At 37.4% G+C, this 15551-nt stretch overlaps 1 protein-coding gene across 1 annotated transcript in view; it reads left to right on the top strand.

Moving 5' to 3' along the window:
* Nucleotides 1–15551, top strand: part of LOC117782724 (myosin-VIIa) — a 203293-nt gene that overhangs the window by 93305 nt on the left and 94437 nt on the right. Inside the window, exon 14 of the mRNA XM_034619756.1 lies at nt 6413–6636. Within this exon, the coding sequence (XP_034475647.1) occupies nt 6413–6636 (224 nt within the window). The remainder of the gene's footprint in view (nt 1–6412; nt 6637–15551) is intronic.

Here is a 15551-nt window from a genome sequence, read left to right as displayed (position 1 = left end):
CTGGTTGGAGCCTCCTTGGGGCAGTTGTTAAGCGAAGTTCTGTTATTACCGCTTTGTGGTCACTGTGAGTATAGGTGTCTGATACTCGCCAAAAGGCAGTTCGGGCGAGTTCAGAGCTGGCAAAGGTCAGGTCAATAATTGATTCTCGGCCTGCCATGCTGTATGTGCTCTGCGTTCCGCTGTTTAGGAGGCATTCATTAAGGTGAGCAAACGTGTCCGCAAGAAACAGGCCTCATAGGTTGTAATTTTTGCTACCCCAATCTGTGCTCCATGCATTAAAATCACCTGCGATTATATTGGGAGATTTTTCTTGTGCATCCTGAGCAATGTCCTCGAGTACGGCCTGGAATTCTTGGACTTGTACTCTAGGAGGCAAGTAGCAGCTGTAAATGTAGGTGTTCTTAACTTTGGCTCTTACAAACCATCTGTACGTCAACCTATGGGTGAGCTGTGCTGAATGCTGCCCGCAACTCCAAATAGCTGATCCGCCGTCGCTGCTCTGGAGTCAGATGCCTTCGTGCTTTGGTGAGTAAGTATCGCTTAGGATAGCGACATCGATACTCATCTCCTCAACTGTTTTTTCCAAAAGATCCTGAGCTGCGCGGCAGTGGTTGGTATTGAGTTGTAGAAACTTAATTTTGGTGTTTTCTGACTGCCTCGAGATAACGCGGACACAGTTTGCTTAATGTCCTGCGTGCCGCCTTCTGCTCTCCTGATCTTCTGCAGAGTATGCAGGCATCTTAAACATCGTCGAGGTTCAACCTTGGCCCGAAGTCGTCAGAGTGACCATCCAATTCGCATTTTGCCAAGCTTAAGAATCTGATTGGTTATATTCTTGGGCAGAATCAGCGTGGCTGTTTGAGTGCCTTTGTACGCCGGTCGAACTTTGGGTGTGGCCTCAGAGCTCAGATCGCAGTCAATCGCTTGAAATACAGCTTCAAGTACATCATCGCTTGATGTCCACTCAGAAATGTCCCGGATCTCCACTGTGACTTTGTCAGTGATGGCTTGGACTACAGCTTGATCTCCGATTATGCATTGAATTGCTTTTTGCAGTTTCCCTGTAGACTCATCAGAGGCCTTGGTCATACGCAGAAGTACCCCACCTGCTGCTTTACGTCGGATTCCAGACACCTTTTTCTTAAACTCCTGTAGTGCTGCATCGCTGGACAGCTTTAAGGACCTGTGGGTACGTCTATCTACTTTCTGCCATTTCGTCGTTCCAGATTGACGAGGGTGTGGCATGGCGTCCGCCGCATTAGGGGATCGGGGAGTTCCATTTTTCTGCTCACAAGGGGGGCTGGGAGCAGCGTGCTCTACATTCCGGGATTTGGTTAATGTTGTGGTCATCCGGTGTTATGGACGTCATAACATCTCGTTTGGCATCCTGGCGCAGTCCAGTATCTCACTTGGGGCATTCTTTTGAAATGCAGTCTTTATTAGAGTCCCTCTTAAGATGGCCGCTCACTTGTTGCTGGATTTGACTCATCCGCTTTATCGAGATTTATATGTCGGACAGCTGGCTTCTTATCTTCGACCATATATATGATGTCCCTAAGAATGCTGCCAAGTTCTGCCATTAGCTCACTAGGTGAATTGGTACTCTTGGGCTTTTTGGGCGGTGTTTTCCACTGCATATTCCTGGGACTTTCCAATTTCCTGCTTCCTTTTGAGGTCTTGCTGGCAGCAGCATTAAAAACAAAGATTCCTTCGGCGATCCTCGGCGGCGTCGATCCCGGGACAAGCGCACATGTTGGTGGCGTTCGTAACAGCTTTTTCGACACCGCAAAAGCCTGTTCATCGTTTGTTTCGCCATTTGCACCTGAACTGCTAGCTCTGGCGACCAGGATGGGCACAGCAAGCTAGGAAGTGTGAAAGGAAAAGCTGCACCCACCAGAAGGAGACCCCTCCCTCGCCTACGAACTGGGGCCCGACTTGGATCGGCCTTATTATGTAGAAAACCAGCCACAGCACTCGCACGAAACGCAATAGAGCGCCGCTAAGCAACGTCAGGCCTTAACTGCGATCCAGTTCACCTATTTATTAGTCTTCCAGGGAGTGCCACCGAGGGAACCGCGCGAAAATCAAAAAAAAAAAAAACAGAAGTCAGAACAAACACACCCTGCACGCTTAAAAACAAACTGTGTGTGTGTATGTGTGTGTGTGTGGACCTTTGGTCACCAGAATAAAATTAATATTCACTTTCAACCGACAACTGCTGCAACGCTCTCGCTTATAGCAACATTAGAAGAGAGTATGCTAACATTTCGATATCATTAGCAGCAATGTTACACTAAAGATATTCCGATAAATTCACAATTTTATGACTAGATCAGCGATGGGCAAGCCCTTGCTCGCGCTACTCACAAAACTCAGACAACAACAACAACTTTTGACGCCGCGCGCAACTCATTTATGACCCCCAATAAAACTAAACAACAAACACATAGCAAATGCTCGAGTTTCGGCTGCGACGCGTACGGTCATAAAAGTGTTCATTTTCCTATGATTTATGACTTCAGCAGCGTCTTGTACACTGTGTGAAAAAGTAAAGTTGGTTTTGATGCGTTTTGATGCGTTGTGATTTTGACCGCATAATAAGCGTTCGACTTGCAAATAAAATTAATTAGAACTTCTTTTAGTGTATAATTGTTTTAGTTTGTCAAAACCAACAACAACCACACTGATTTTTCGTCGCGACGCACAGAGTCATAAATGTGTTCATTTTGTTTTAATTTATGAATTCAGAAGTTGTGTTTGTTGTAGATGTTGTTGTAGTGCTCACGATTGCAAATTCCGTGCCCACCGCTGAACTAGATAATAATTTAATTATAATGACTTCAGAAATGACCAAACATCGGCCGCGTTAAATGGCCGCAGGGCTTCAAAACAATTGGTAAAAGTTATTGCTTGGGTCAGCTACAGGTCAGGTTCAGCAGGTTCAGCAGCAACAGTATCAGCAGCAACAGTATTAGCAACAACAGCATCAGCAACAACAGTATCAGCAACAACAGTATCCGAGACCACATGATTCTCCGAGGATTCCAGTGGCAGTGGGGCCAGGTTATGAATTGGCATTTTAAGCATTCCCGCCTTGGTTCTAGCGCTGGCCACTCGCACCTTGCCATCCGCTCCTTTAGTGACTTCCTCTACCACTCCCATGAGCCACTGGAGAGGAGGAGCGGTGTCCTCGTGGATGAGCACGACCTCTCCTGGCTGAACTTTGCACGTACAACTATGTACAACTTTACAGGAGATTTGCCCCGAATTCCCAAAGATACTCGCACAGGACCACAAAAATCCACTCCACTGATCTTGAATGGCCGAGTTCCATGCAAACGATCTGAAGGTAGATTTCCCATTCTTGCTGCAAGGCAGCAAAGCTACTAGAAGTCGCGGACCAGCGTGACAGTGAGTTTTGTGCAAGTACTGAATGAATAATTTGACAAATCGTGCTTCTTTATTGGCATCAGCAATGGAAATTTGGTGCTGCTTGGAGGTGATGCTTTGATTAAACGACCTCCAACACTTAAAAGACACCAGACATACTTCCCATTACGATACTGATCCACGAAAGGACTTAGTTTTTTTCACAGTTGGTTTAAGCGAACGCGATTTGCTAAGCCTTTGAAACTCTTCATGAAAAAATATGTGCTGAAGGGCGCAGACTATAGCCAAAAACGCTGCATCCATTTCTGTCGCATTTATAACTTTCGAGTTATAATCATCTCTATTTCTGTTTGCAAAACGTTGTACATAAGCAACTATTCGCAAAGTTTTTAGGTATGATGATGATTTTTCAATCAAATCAGAAATTGGATTTTGGACCAAAGTTGCAACCACCATAGATATGGCGGTTGCCGGATTTAAGGCTGTATCGGCCGCGATCTTCGCACTTCTTTTAGACTCCACGGTAGCTGCTTGTGGTACCATAGACTCGGCTATGTAAATTTATAGGCCAGTTTTCAGGATTTTGCTTTATGAAATCTGGGCGAACAAACCAATATGATTCAATAAGTTCCGAAGTGGAGCATCCACGAGAGACTAAATCTGCTGGATTTAGTTTTGTAGGCACATGTCCCCATTCAACCTCTAGAATCAATCTCTGAATATTGGCAACCCTGTTGGCAATGAATGTATTGAGCTGTGACGGATGTGTGCGTAGCCAATACAACACAACTTCCGAGTCCGACCAACAGACAGCCCTCTGAATTGGCAAGTCAACCAACAGTCTAACCTTCTCCCACAAGGTTGCTTATAGATGAGCGCCACACAACTCTTGTCGTGGTACCGTCAATGTCTTTAATGGTGCAACTCGCGACTTGGCTGTGAGCAGCCTGACAGTTGTTACGTTTCCCGTTGGAATGCGGACATACAGGGTACAGGTACAATTTCGCGTTTTTTGGTATATGAAACATAAATTTTGGTTGAGGGGTTTGGAAGATATTACCTGTTAAGTGAATAAATACATTTTTCTATCGGTCGACAAGCATGTTTTAGTACGAAAAACTTTTTTGTTTTATGAGATATCTCAACCAAACTGATACAATATGCATTTAACTTGGTTTTATATATCCTGACCAAATCGGACCACTATATCATGTAGCTGCCATAGGACCGATCGGGTCAAAATTAGGTTTTAGTATGAAAAACTTGTTTGTTAAGTGAGATATCTTAACCAAATTGATAGCATATGCATTTAAGTCAGTTTTAAAAATCCTGACCGAAGTTAGTTCTTATCGGACCACTATATCATAAAGCCAATCGGTCCAATATTAAGTCTTAGTATGAAAAACTTTTTTGTTTTACGAGATATCGTATCCAAACTAATAGAATATGCATTTTAATTAGACGTATATATTCTGACCAAAGTTGGTTATAATCGAACCACTATATCATATAGCTGTCATAGCACCGATCGGGCGAAATCCATGTCTTAGTATAAAAAACTTTTTTTTTCATAATAAGTACGGGGTCTCGGACAGTAGAGTATGCTAGGCTGTAGCAACGCGAGCAAAGCGAGCCTAGTTTTTCTTTATAATTAAAGAAAAATTTTTTTTAAAATATGAAATAGGTTTAACAACAAAATTTATATATTTTACTATTTGCCTGCATTAATTATAAAGTAACAATGTCAAAAGCAAAAGCAATTGCAAAAATTTCTGATATCCCACAAAAAAAACCTCTACACGAGGTAAGAGTCTAGTGACGAAAGCAATTTCTAGCACCAAAAGTTCTGATATACAATTTTGTGACGAACAAAATTCAGTTTAATCTAATAATTTTAAATAAAAATATAAATTAATCAAACAAAAAGCGAAAATTGACATTCGGCACTGCGCAAAAAGTAATTTTTATGTACAAAGAAGCTCACCCTTTTTGATCACAGTGTACAATGCCAATTTTCGCTTTTTTTTTTATTAATTTATATTTTTATTTAAAATTATTAGATTAAACTGAATTTTGTTCGTCACAAAATTGTATATCAGAACTTTTGGTTCTAGAAATTGCTTTCGTCACTAGACTCTTACCTCGTGTAGATGTTTTTTTTGTGGTAGATATATTCAATAGCTTTTAGAAAAAGTAAATCGGTTCTGGCATTCTCGAGTAATGATGAGAAATGTTGGCGCACCTCCAAGAACAGCTCGAAAACCAATTTTTTTTAAATTGTATAAAAAACTCTGATCGGATTTAAGAAAATGCCAATTTGTGTGGGGTCTGTGTATCAGAATATTTCAAAGCAAAAAATTCAATTGTCCAAATTAAGCATTGTTCGAATAATTGAAATTGAACATTAATTCAGTTTTGCGTTATATAAGTTTATTTAAAAAAAATATAAGAAACATGGGTGTCTCGCCCACTGATCGCTTCGCTCGCCAACCCCCGCTCGCTTTGCTGGCGGAATTGAAGCGTGAAAAAAAGGAGAACTTTTTATATTTTTCTTGAATAAACTTCTTTAATTTAAAAATAAATTACTTAAATTTTAATAATTTGGACACTTTTTAAATCGAACAATCTGATAATTCGGACAGTATATTATTATCTATAAAATATTCTGCAACCACACAAACTTGTTGATTCTGAAATCCGATCACATAAACGTGTTTGTAAGTAAGATAAGAATAAAAACCGCAAAAATATGTGCAAGAGAAGGCATTTTAACTGCAGTTTATTTAATTAAGGAGCAGAGGGTCGTTATTTCTAACATTGGGTTTAATCGGCAGGTTTTTTAATCAGTAATCCCATTTTTAACTTAACGTACAAAGAATATAAAATCTGCTATTTTAAAACTCATTGAGGAAATATGTAATAAGATATTATTTTTTATCTCGCGAAAGACTTAAAAAATATGATATATTAAAAAATGTTGAAGAAATATACTTTATTTTCACATAACATTTTGTATTTTTAGGAGCTGTGTAAATATATGCGTGGGGAACACAACGCGGAACGAGAGCTTCAAAGTATTCAATACATTATTGGCTTGGGTATTGAAAGAGAGGAATTACGGGATGAAATATTTGTTCAATGCATGAGACAAATGACTAAAAATCCTAATGCGGAATGGGCTGATCGATTGTGGCTTTTAATGTGTCTCATAATTGTCGCCTTTCAACCCAGCAAATTATTGTTCAGGTAAATATCACTCACTCAAGTATATTAATGAATAGTTTCCGCAATCTCTATTATTTACAAAACTTGAACTTAAAATTAACACTCTATAAAAGCCTTAATGTATATCGAGCCGTAACCTCGATTTTGAAAGAAAAAAAAATGTTTTTTATACCCTTTCTGTACAAGTATCGTGAATTTTTGTGAATTAAGTTGTGCTCGCTTTGCTAGCCATCCCTCGATTCGCATCACTCGCGGAATTGAAACATGAAAAGCAACACTTTTATTATTTCTAAAAAAACTTAATTAACGAAAAAATAAATTACTTTTTTATTTTAAGAATTCGGACACTTGTTAATTCGGACGTTTGATCTATAAAATATTCTGTACCCCAGGTACCACACAAATTTGTTGACAGAATTTTTTTCTTAGACCTGAAGCAGTTGCTAATATAAAGCAGTTGATAATCTGAGGATGTTGAAACAATTGTGAACATGAAGCAGTTGATAACCAAAATCAGTTTTTAACCTGACTAAGCTGCTAATTTTCAAATTTGGACAAAAACCTTTTTTTTTGAGTCTCATAATTAGGAGGTCGAGGCAAATTGAGCAACAAGTCATGCCCCAATTGGGATTCAGGGCCTATAGTAATAAATTTTAATAAAAATATTTAATTTTCAAAAAACATTTAAAAAAAATTTTTTTTTTTTAAATACTCTTATATATATATTTAAATTAAGCAACGGGTATCCTATTGTCGGGATCTCGACTAGCCTTTCCCACTTGTTTTTTAATATTTTCAGGCCAAACTCACCTGTTTTAAGTTATTGTAAGTTTCTGGCATTTTAGTCAACGTTAGACCACCACATAATATAGAAAAATCGGCTGTAAAACGCAATTTTTTTTTTAGATATATTTTTTTATATTTTCATTTAAAGTTGAGATTTCATTTTAATGTTTAACGAGTAAGATTACGAGGACAATACGACCGAATTCTACAATCCAAGCTTTTAAACATAAAGTACAAACCTCTATTAACAGATATCAAAACTTTTTAATTTATTAACAAAATCTATTAGTTTTCCCTATATAAAGGTGCTTTTCAATTACATAACCTGTGGTATGTAACATTGTAGTTTGGATCCTGATCCACTTCCTGATCGATTGCTGTTATTAAAAACGTATTTTAACAGCTGTCAAATTCTTTGCTCAGAGGAAAATTTATGATTTTATTGATTGTCTTTGCTTTAAAAAACTTGTAAAACCAGAAAAAAGGGAAATTGGCAACAGTGAAGCCGTCTTTACGGCTGCTCTCTTTTGATGCTTTTGATAGTATGCTTGCAAAAGTCGTTTGGTATCTCTTCTTAGCACTTGCCGAAAGAACCTAATACTGTTTGACCCCTTACCAAATCGGAGGACGTCACCTTATTACAAATTCACCTTGCACTAGTTATTCATTTCTGAAAATGTGTGATTCGCACATTCAACATTGAAATAACTCAGCAAGATCATAAAAACGAGTGTGAGAGCAAACACTAGAGAGACTGTCTTACAATCATCATGATTTTCGTGACAGTTTGAGAGCAAATCATAAAAAATGAGTTGAGCCACACGACAGCTTAGCTTCGAGTCAATGAATCCGATGAATCAATAACTCATAAGGAATTGAACTATTTATTTGAAAACGAAAATGAGTTGTTTTGAATGTGTGCACAGTGTGATTTCCGACTGTTAACTCGATTTAGTGTGAGCTTGTGCAGGGCTCTAGTACCTAGGTACTGAGCTCGCCGGCTGACCAAACACTGCTATATGTAAATCCAAATAAATGCTAGCTTTGACCTTGATTTTACGCACTTGAAGCTCGAATTTTCCAAAACGCAGCCGTAAATCACTATGAAATTATCTTAAGTATATTGTGGCATGTAAAATGCTCAGTCAGTCAGTCAGGTGGGCAAACTATTTTTTATATATAGATTTATCAATATACATACTACAAATAAGAATCAAATAAAAATTAATTTATATAGCAACTGCTTGCTCGCTTCGTTCGCCTACGTTGTCGTCTGATGTAGGGAGTCCCCTTTAATTTTTACAACTCGCTATCCCTGCCCTCAGAGAGAGTTAGAAAGAGAAAGCACACGTTTTATGTTCTGCACTCTTCCATTGATATTGTCGCGATAGTCCGCGCTAGTGACGAAAGCATCTTGAAAGGCGACTATCACTGCGGACGGCAGTTCGCGCTAGTGACGAAAGAAGATCCAAGGGTGCGAAAGGCCGATAGCACTATAAACAGCAAAAATGGACAATTTTCTTCGACTCCGATCAGATAGAGTTATATGCCGATCGAAAGGTATAGTCTTCACTAACAAAATTTCATACTAAAACTTTTGCTAAGTCACATGGTTTATAAGATTGTTTTGTTTTTGAGATTAAGATATTTAAAAATATAAGAAAGCTTTTCTTACAAAAACTGGATTTTCCGATCTTTTTAATGCTAGCGATATAATATAGTGGACCGACGTAAAACCAAATTTGGCCAAGATTTAGAAGACTGGCATATGCAGATGGTGTCAGTTTTTCCTAAGTGATATGTGCACTTCCGAGATTTGTTAAGAACACACACACATATATATAAACATATGTAAGCACGAGCCAAAACATTAATATTTATATCTATAGGCGTGCATAAATACAAATGTTAATGTCAAATAAAAAAATCGAAGAATCGAACTCCCGACTGCAAACATTTATTACACTAGGCAAGAGCAAAAATATTAAACGAACCAAACCCACTTTTTTGATAGATATGTAAGGTGATAGTTTATTCAATAATAGTTTAACAAACAATGTTGCTCGCACAACAATACCTTAAGAATGTAAGTAGTTTCCGCCTTATATTACTATCTCGACTTCTCGAATCCAACAGACCTACTATGGTCCTTCTAGTAGTTACAGATATGGGGGCCCATTTGACGAAAAACCCTTTTTTTCTTAGCGGCCTTTAGATGTGCGGGCACATTTGTCATTACTCGAAAATCCGTTTACCGATTTTGAAATTATTGACGTTTTCAGAAAGCTTTTGAATAGATAAATAAACCATTAGTACGCAGTCTTAGATATAAACCAGTAGTTTTAGAGCCATCAATTTTTCAATTATGCAATGATGATATTTCTTTGGTTTTTTTTAACTGGCTTAAAAGATATGATTTTTGCAACGCAAAATGAGAAATGGCCCCACGCTGCGCCGTCTAATCTTTCATTCCTAGGTCTTATGGTTTGGGCTGTGCAACGATCAATGGGTGAACCAGTCAGTCAGTCAGAACAAAGAATTTTATATATGAGCTTTTTATCAATTGTAAGTTCCTAGCTGTGGTTGAAATTTCTGTGTAATTGTCACAGAGAGAGTTCTTTGTTTGAGCGAATTAGACGTGTTTTATTTTGCTCGTAAATTTTTATCTGTTTCTGTGAATTGTAACAGACCGTTTTTATATTTTTTGATCTAAAATTGTGCATAAGTGAACAAGCCATCGACTTGCTGTGTAAGTTGTTATCATTTGTGCATTGTGGTCCTAATATATAGCATTTTATTTTTGCTAAACTAAGTTTTGCTGTTTCCCTTAAATAATTACATTCTTGTGCGCGTGTTTGTTTGTGTATTTCGGCTTTTGCTTTACACCTCGCTCACACAAGTTTGTTGTTATTGTAAGCACAGCGATCGATTTTGTTTGTGTTTACATCTCCTTATCTCAGTTTCGGCTCTTCGCACATCTTAATACATTTGTTTGTGCGTGTGTTCGCTGTTGCATTTCGTTTTTGTTTAGCAGCGTGCTCTCACAAGCAAATTGTTTTTGTGTTTTGCTCTCTTGTTTAGAGCTTCATTTGAGTGCCTCCCGCTCTATTCAAGTGCGCAATTTCTACCTATTCTGCCTATTGAGTATTTGTTTGTATTTGTATAGCCCCTGTTGGAAATATGTCGTGCTGCAAGAAAAACTGCACTATGAAGTGTGCTGATGATTCTGTGCAACCGAGATTTATTTATTGTTGGTTGTGTGAGAATATCATGCATGCAAAGTGTGCTGGTCTTACAGGTCGAGAATGTGATAAGATCATTGCCGTTTCTAAAAAGGAATGTGGTGCAGTGAAATGGTCTTGTCCAGTATGCATCGACATTCAAATTGTTTTCTCAAGAATGTTTAGTTCTGTGAGAAACCAATTCTTAAAACTTAATAAAATGGCTAAGCTTCATTCCAGTGATTTTGACTCTAGTCTGGAGTTGCTTAGCCAATATAAATTTAGCTCACCACCTGATTCTCAATTTTTATCAGTTCCCCCTAATATACCGGTTACTCAGCCTCCCGTGACTCCATTGGCATCTCGTCAATATCAAGAGGCTTCGCCAACTTTGTCTTTATCGGCCTCTCCGGGTATTAATAACCTATTCAATTCTCCTACACCTTCTACAGGTGATTATATCACTCAGTCAACTGAATCAGCCCAAGTCATCGGTCTTCGGTGCGGGCTGGATCTGGTCGGAAGGGTAGACCTCCTCGAGCTGCAGCGCCTAGCAATAGAACTGATAACGTAGTTGCCCCTTCATCTGAGATCCCTATTTTAAATGTTGTTGCTCCCCGTAAGCAAGTATTTGTGTCTAGGTTATCCTCGGACACTACTTGTGAAAATGTGGATGCATACATTTCTAGCAAAGTCTCTGCTAAGGTCTCGATCACTAAATTTAATTTTGCTACGGCCCGTGAAATAGCATCTTTTAAAATAAGTGTCCCCCACGACTCATTTGCTGTCATTTGTGATCCAAAATTTTGGCCACCTCATATGATTGTTCATGAGTTTAAGCCCAAAAGGCGTAGTGAATCCTTGCCTGTATCGCTTACAGCCGGCAGTTCCATCGTACATGAGCCCGCTAGTACGGCTAGCCCGATTTTGCCTGTATTCATTATCAAAATGTTAGAGGCCTCCTTACTAAGCTTAAAAATCTATATTTGAGTAGTATGTCCTTTGATTCTGATATAATTGCTTTGTCAGAAACTTGGTTAAATCCTACAGTATCTGATTCTGAAGTTATGTCAAATAATTATCTACGTACTTATTGCCACTAAATCGGCACTTCAGTCAAAAGGCATTACTTTTAATGTGACTACTGATATTGAAATTGTTGTTGTCAAAGTAACTTTTTCAACTCGATTAATTTTTATCATCTGCTCTTATATCCCTCCAAAAGCTTCTCCTGCAGTTTACTTGCAACATTTCACCTGTATTGAAGAAATAAATCTTCAAGTCAAAGACAATGACTTATTTATTGTGCTGGGTGATTTTAATTTGCCTAAAATTTCTTAGTCATTTTTCAGTAGCACAAATTACCGTTCCCTTAAACCAAGATAACTTTTTAGATAACTTGCTTGACCTCTCATTGTTTCAAATGAATTCAATAAGAAATTACAATGATCGAATTCTTGATCTGGTTTTTATTAATGATTTCGCAAATACTGCCGTCTCTAGGGTATCCCCATTAAGTATCCCTGAAGATTTACATCACCCTACTATAGAAATTTCTATCTCAATCTCAAAACCTTTTAGTCCACCTGTATTATGTCAGCAATCACCACGTCGTTGTTTTCGCAAGGGAAATTATTCATTGCTTAATGAACTTATCCTGGTTACCGACTGGTGCTTTTTAGAGAAAGCTACTGACATCGACATTGCCCTTAGTTCTATCTATGAGACCATAAATTCACTCTTAGATGTGTGCATTCCAAATTATCTTCCACCGTCTGGTTCTAAAAAGCCTCCTTGGTTTACACCTAGACTTTCTTATTTAAAAAAATACTAAATCTTAATATTTTAAAAAATATAAGAAGTCTGGTACGAGTCTTGACTGGTCTAAGTACACAGTAGCCAAGTCGGACTTCGCCAATTTAAACTCGCTATGCTACGAGAATTATCTAACTCGTTGCAAAAGACAGTTTTCCCGTGACCCTAAACAATTTTACAAATTTGTTAACTTGAAGCGTAAATCCCCCAGTTTACCTTCCTCTTTTTTTTATCGGATAGATAATGCCAGCAACGACTCTGTAGCCGTTGAACTATTTGCTAACTTTTTTCAATCCACCTATTCTCCAATCTCCACTTCCAACTCATCTTATCCTTATTCTATTTTTCAATCAAACACTATGTTTGCTCCCTCTATTTCTTATAACACTATAATCTCTTCTATTAGCTCTTTAAAATCTTCTTTCATTCCTGGGCCAGACAACATTCCTAGTTGTCTCCTTAAGGAATGTTGTTCTTCTTTAGCTGCTTCGTTGCATAAGCTTTTTAATCTATCCCTTGAATCTTTAATTCTTCCACATCTTTGGAAAGAATCTTATATCATTCCCCTCCACAAAAAAGGTGGTGAGTCTGATATTTCGAACTACAGAGGCATTGCAAAGCTATCAGCCATTCCTAAATTATTTGAAAAAATCCTTGTTTCTTCTTTGCAGCATCTCTGTAAATCGATCATTTCCCCTGCACAACACGGCTTTATTGAGGGTCGGTCCACTACGACAAACTTGCTTGAATTTACCTCCTTGGTAAATGATGCATTTTCAGAGAAAAAGCAAACTGATGTCATATACACTGACTTCAGTAAAGCCTTTGACTCTGTGAACCATGACCTCTTACTTTACAAACTTAATTGCATAGGTTTCCCTCCCGCCTTTGTACGTTGGTTTTCCACCTACTTAAAAGGTAGGACCCAAAAAGTGCTTCTTAGGTCAACCACTTCGAGTTCGGTTCACGTTACTTCTGGTGTACCTCAAGGTAGTCACTTGGGGCCTTTATTTTTCACTCTGTTCATTAACGATCTACCCACTATTCTGTCCCATTCATATATTTAATGTATGCAGATGATGTAAAACTTATCTTTTCATACACTGATCCCCTTCTTCATAATCGTCTGCAAGACGATTTGAACGCTATGCAACTATGGTGCTCGGCCAATAAATTGTATCTCAATTGTTCAAAGTGTATGTTCATGACATTTAGTCGTACTAGGCCCTATTTAGGTTCTTATACGATTGACAATACCCCTTTGCAACGTATAAAAACTGTAAAGGATCTTGGAGTTTTATTTGATTGCAAATTATGCTTCAATTTGCACATCTCCACTATAGTTAATGACGCCAAAGGAGTACTTGGTTTTATTAAACGTTGGTCGAAAGAATTTAATGATCCCTTCACCACTAAACTCCTTTACGTTTCTTTAGTTCGTCCCATCCTGGAATACTGTTCATGCATATGGAGCCCACAGTATCAAATAAACCAGAATCGAATTGAATCAGTTCAAAAGCTATTTTTGCTTTTCGCCTTACGTGGTTTTAACTGGGATCCCAACCTTCGTTTACCACCGTACTCCCATAGGCTTCGTCATCTCAATCTTCCGTCTTTAATTAATCGTAGAAAAACTTTTGGTGTTGTTTTTTTCACAAATTGATTATTGGAGAGATTGATTCTAGTTCTTTTTCCTCAGAACTCTCTCTTCCTCTCCCTTCCCTAAAATCCGCAATTTTCCAATACCTATCGTTAAATCCCTGACCTTACTAATACTAATAACTTGTTATGTTACTTTATACTAGTCTAACATTCATACTATTGTTATTAACAATACTAATCTTAATTGATCTAGTTGGGTTTTTCTGGGTTTTCCCCAATCCTAGCAACAAAGGTTGGATCATTTATAATTTTTGCTTACCCCAGATCTAAATCTAATTTTAATTTTTTTTCTTTACATTTCATAATTTATTTTTAATTGTATTTGTATTTTTAATCTTTAATTAATTAATTTTTACACGAGGTAAAAGTCTAGTGACGAAAGCAATTTCTAGCCCCAAAATTTCTTATATCCAATTTTGTGACGAACAAAATTCAGATTAATCTAAAAATTTTAAATAAATATATAAATTAATAAAAAAGCGAAAATTGGCATTGTGCACTGTGAGTAAAAATGGTGAGCATCTTTGTACATAAAAATTACTTTTTGCGCAGTGCCGAATGCCAATTTTCGCTTTTTTTTCATTAATTTATATTTTTTTTTTATATTTTTAGATTAAACTGAATTTTGTTCGTCACAAAATTGGATGTCAGAAATTTTGGGGCTAGAAATTGTTTTCGTCACTAGACTTTTACCTCGTGTAGAGGTTTTTTTTGTGGGATATCAGCAATTTTTGTAATTGCTATTGCTTTGGACATTGTAACTCTATCATTAATGCAGGCAATAAATATTTAAAAAAATTTGTTTTCTTTAATTATAAAGAAAAAGTAGGTGGCTTCGCTACAGCCGAGCATACTCTAGTGCCGGGGACCCCGTACTTACTATGAAAAAAAAGTTTTTCATTCTAAGACTTGAATTTCGCCCGATCGGTCCTATTACAGCTATATGATATAGTGGTCCGATAAGAACTAACTTTGGTCAGGATTTTTAAAACTAACCTAAATGCATATGCTACCAATTTGGTTAAAATATCTCACTAAACAAACAAGTTTTTAATACTAAGACTTGACTTTCGCCCGATCGGTCCTATGACAGCTATATGATATAGTGGTCCGATTCGATCCAACTTTAGTCAATATATATAAAACCAAGTTAAATGCATGTTGTATTAGTTTGGTTGATATATCTCATAAAACCAAATAGTTTTTCGTACTAAAACGTGATTTTCGACCGATAGAAAAATGTATTTATTCACTTAACAGGTAATATCTTCCAAACCCTTCAACCAAAATTTATGTTTCATATACCAAAAAACGCGAAATTGTACGTATTACAACATATTATAATTTAACAGAAATCGTTTGAGCCGTTTTGTCAAAAATCGCCAAAACGTAAGCTAAAAAACTTTATGTCACCTGTAAAATGTTACCTGAGTACTTTAGGAAAAAAGTTTA

The sequence above is a fragment of the Drosophila innubila genome (assembly GCF_004354385.1).
Source record: "Drosophila innubila isolate TH190305 chromosome 2L unlocalized genomic scaffold, UK_Dinn_1.0 5_B_2L, whole genome shotgun sequence".
In the NCBI taxonomy this organism is placed as follows: domain Eukaryota; kingdom Metazoa; phylum Arthropoda; class Insecta; order Diptera; family Drosophilidae; genus Drosophila; species Drosophila innubila.
The sequence above is the reverse complement of the archived record's forward strand: the minus strand, read 5'-3'. Positions and strand labels throughout refer to the sequence as shown.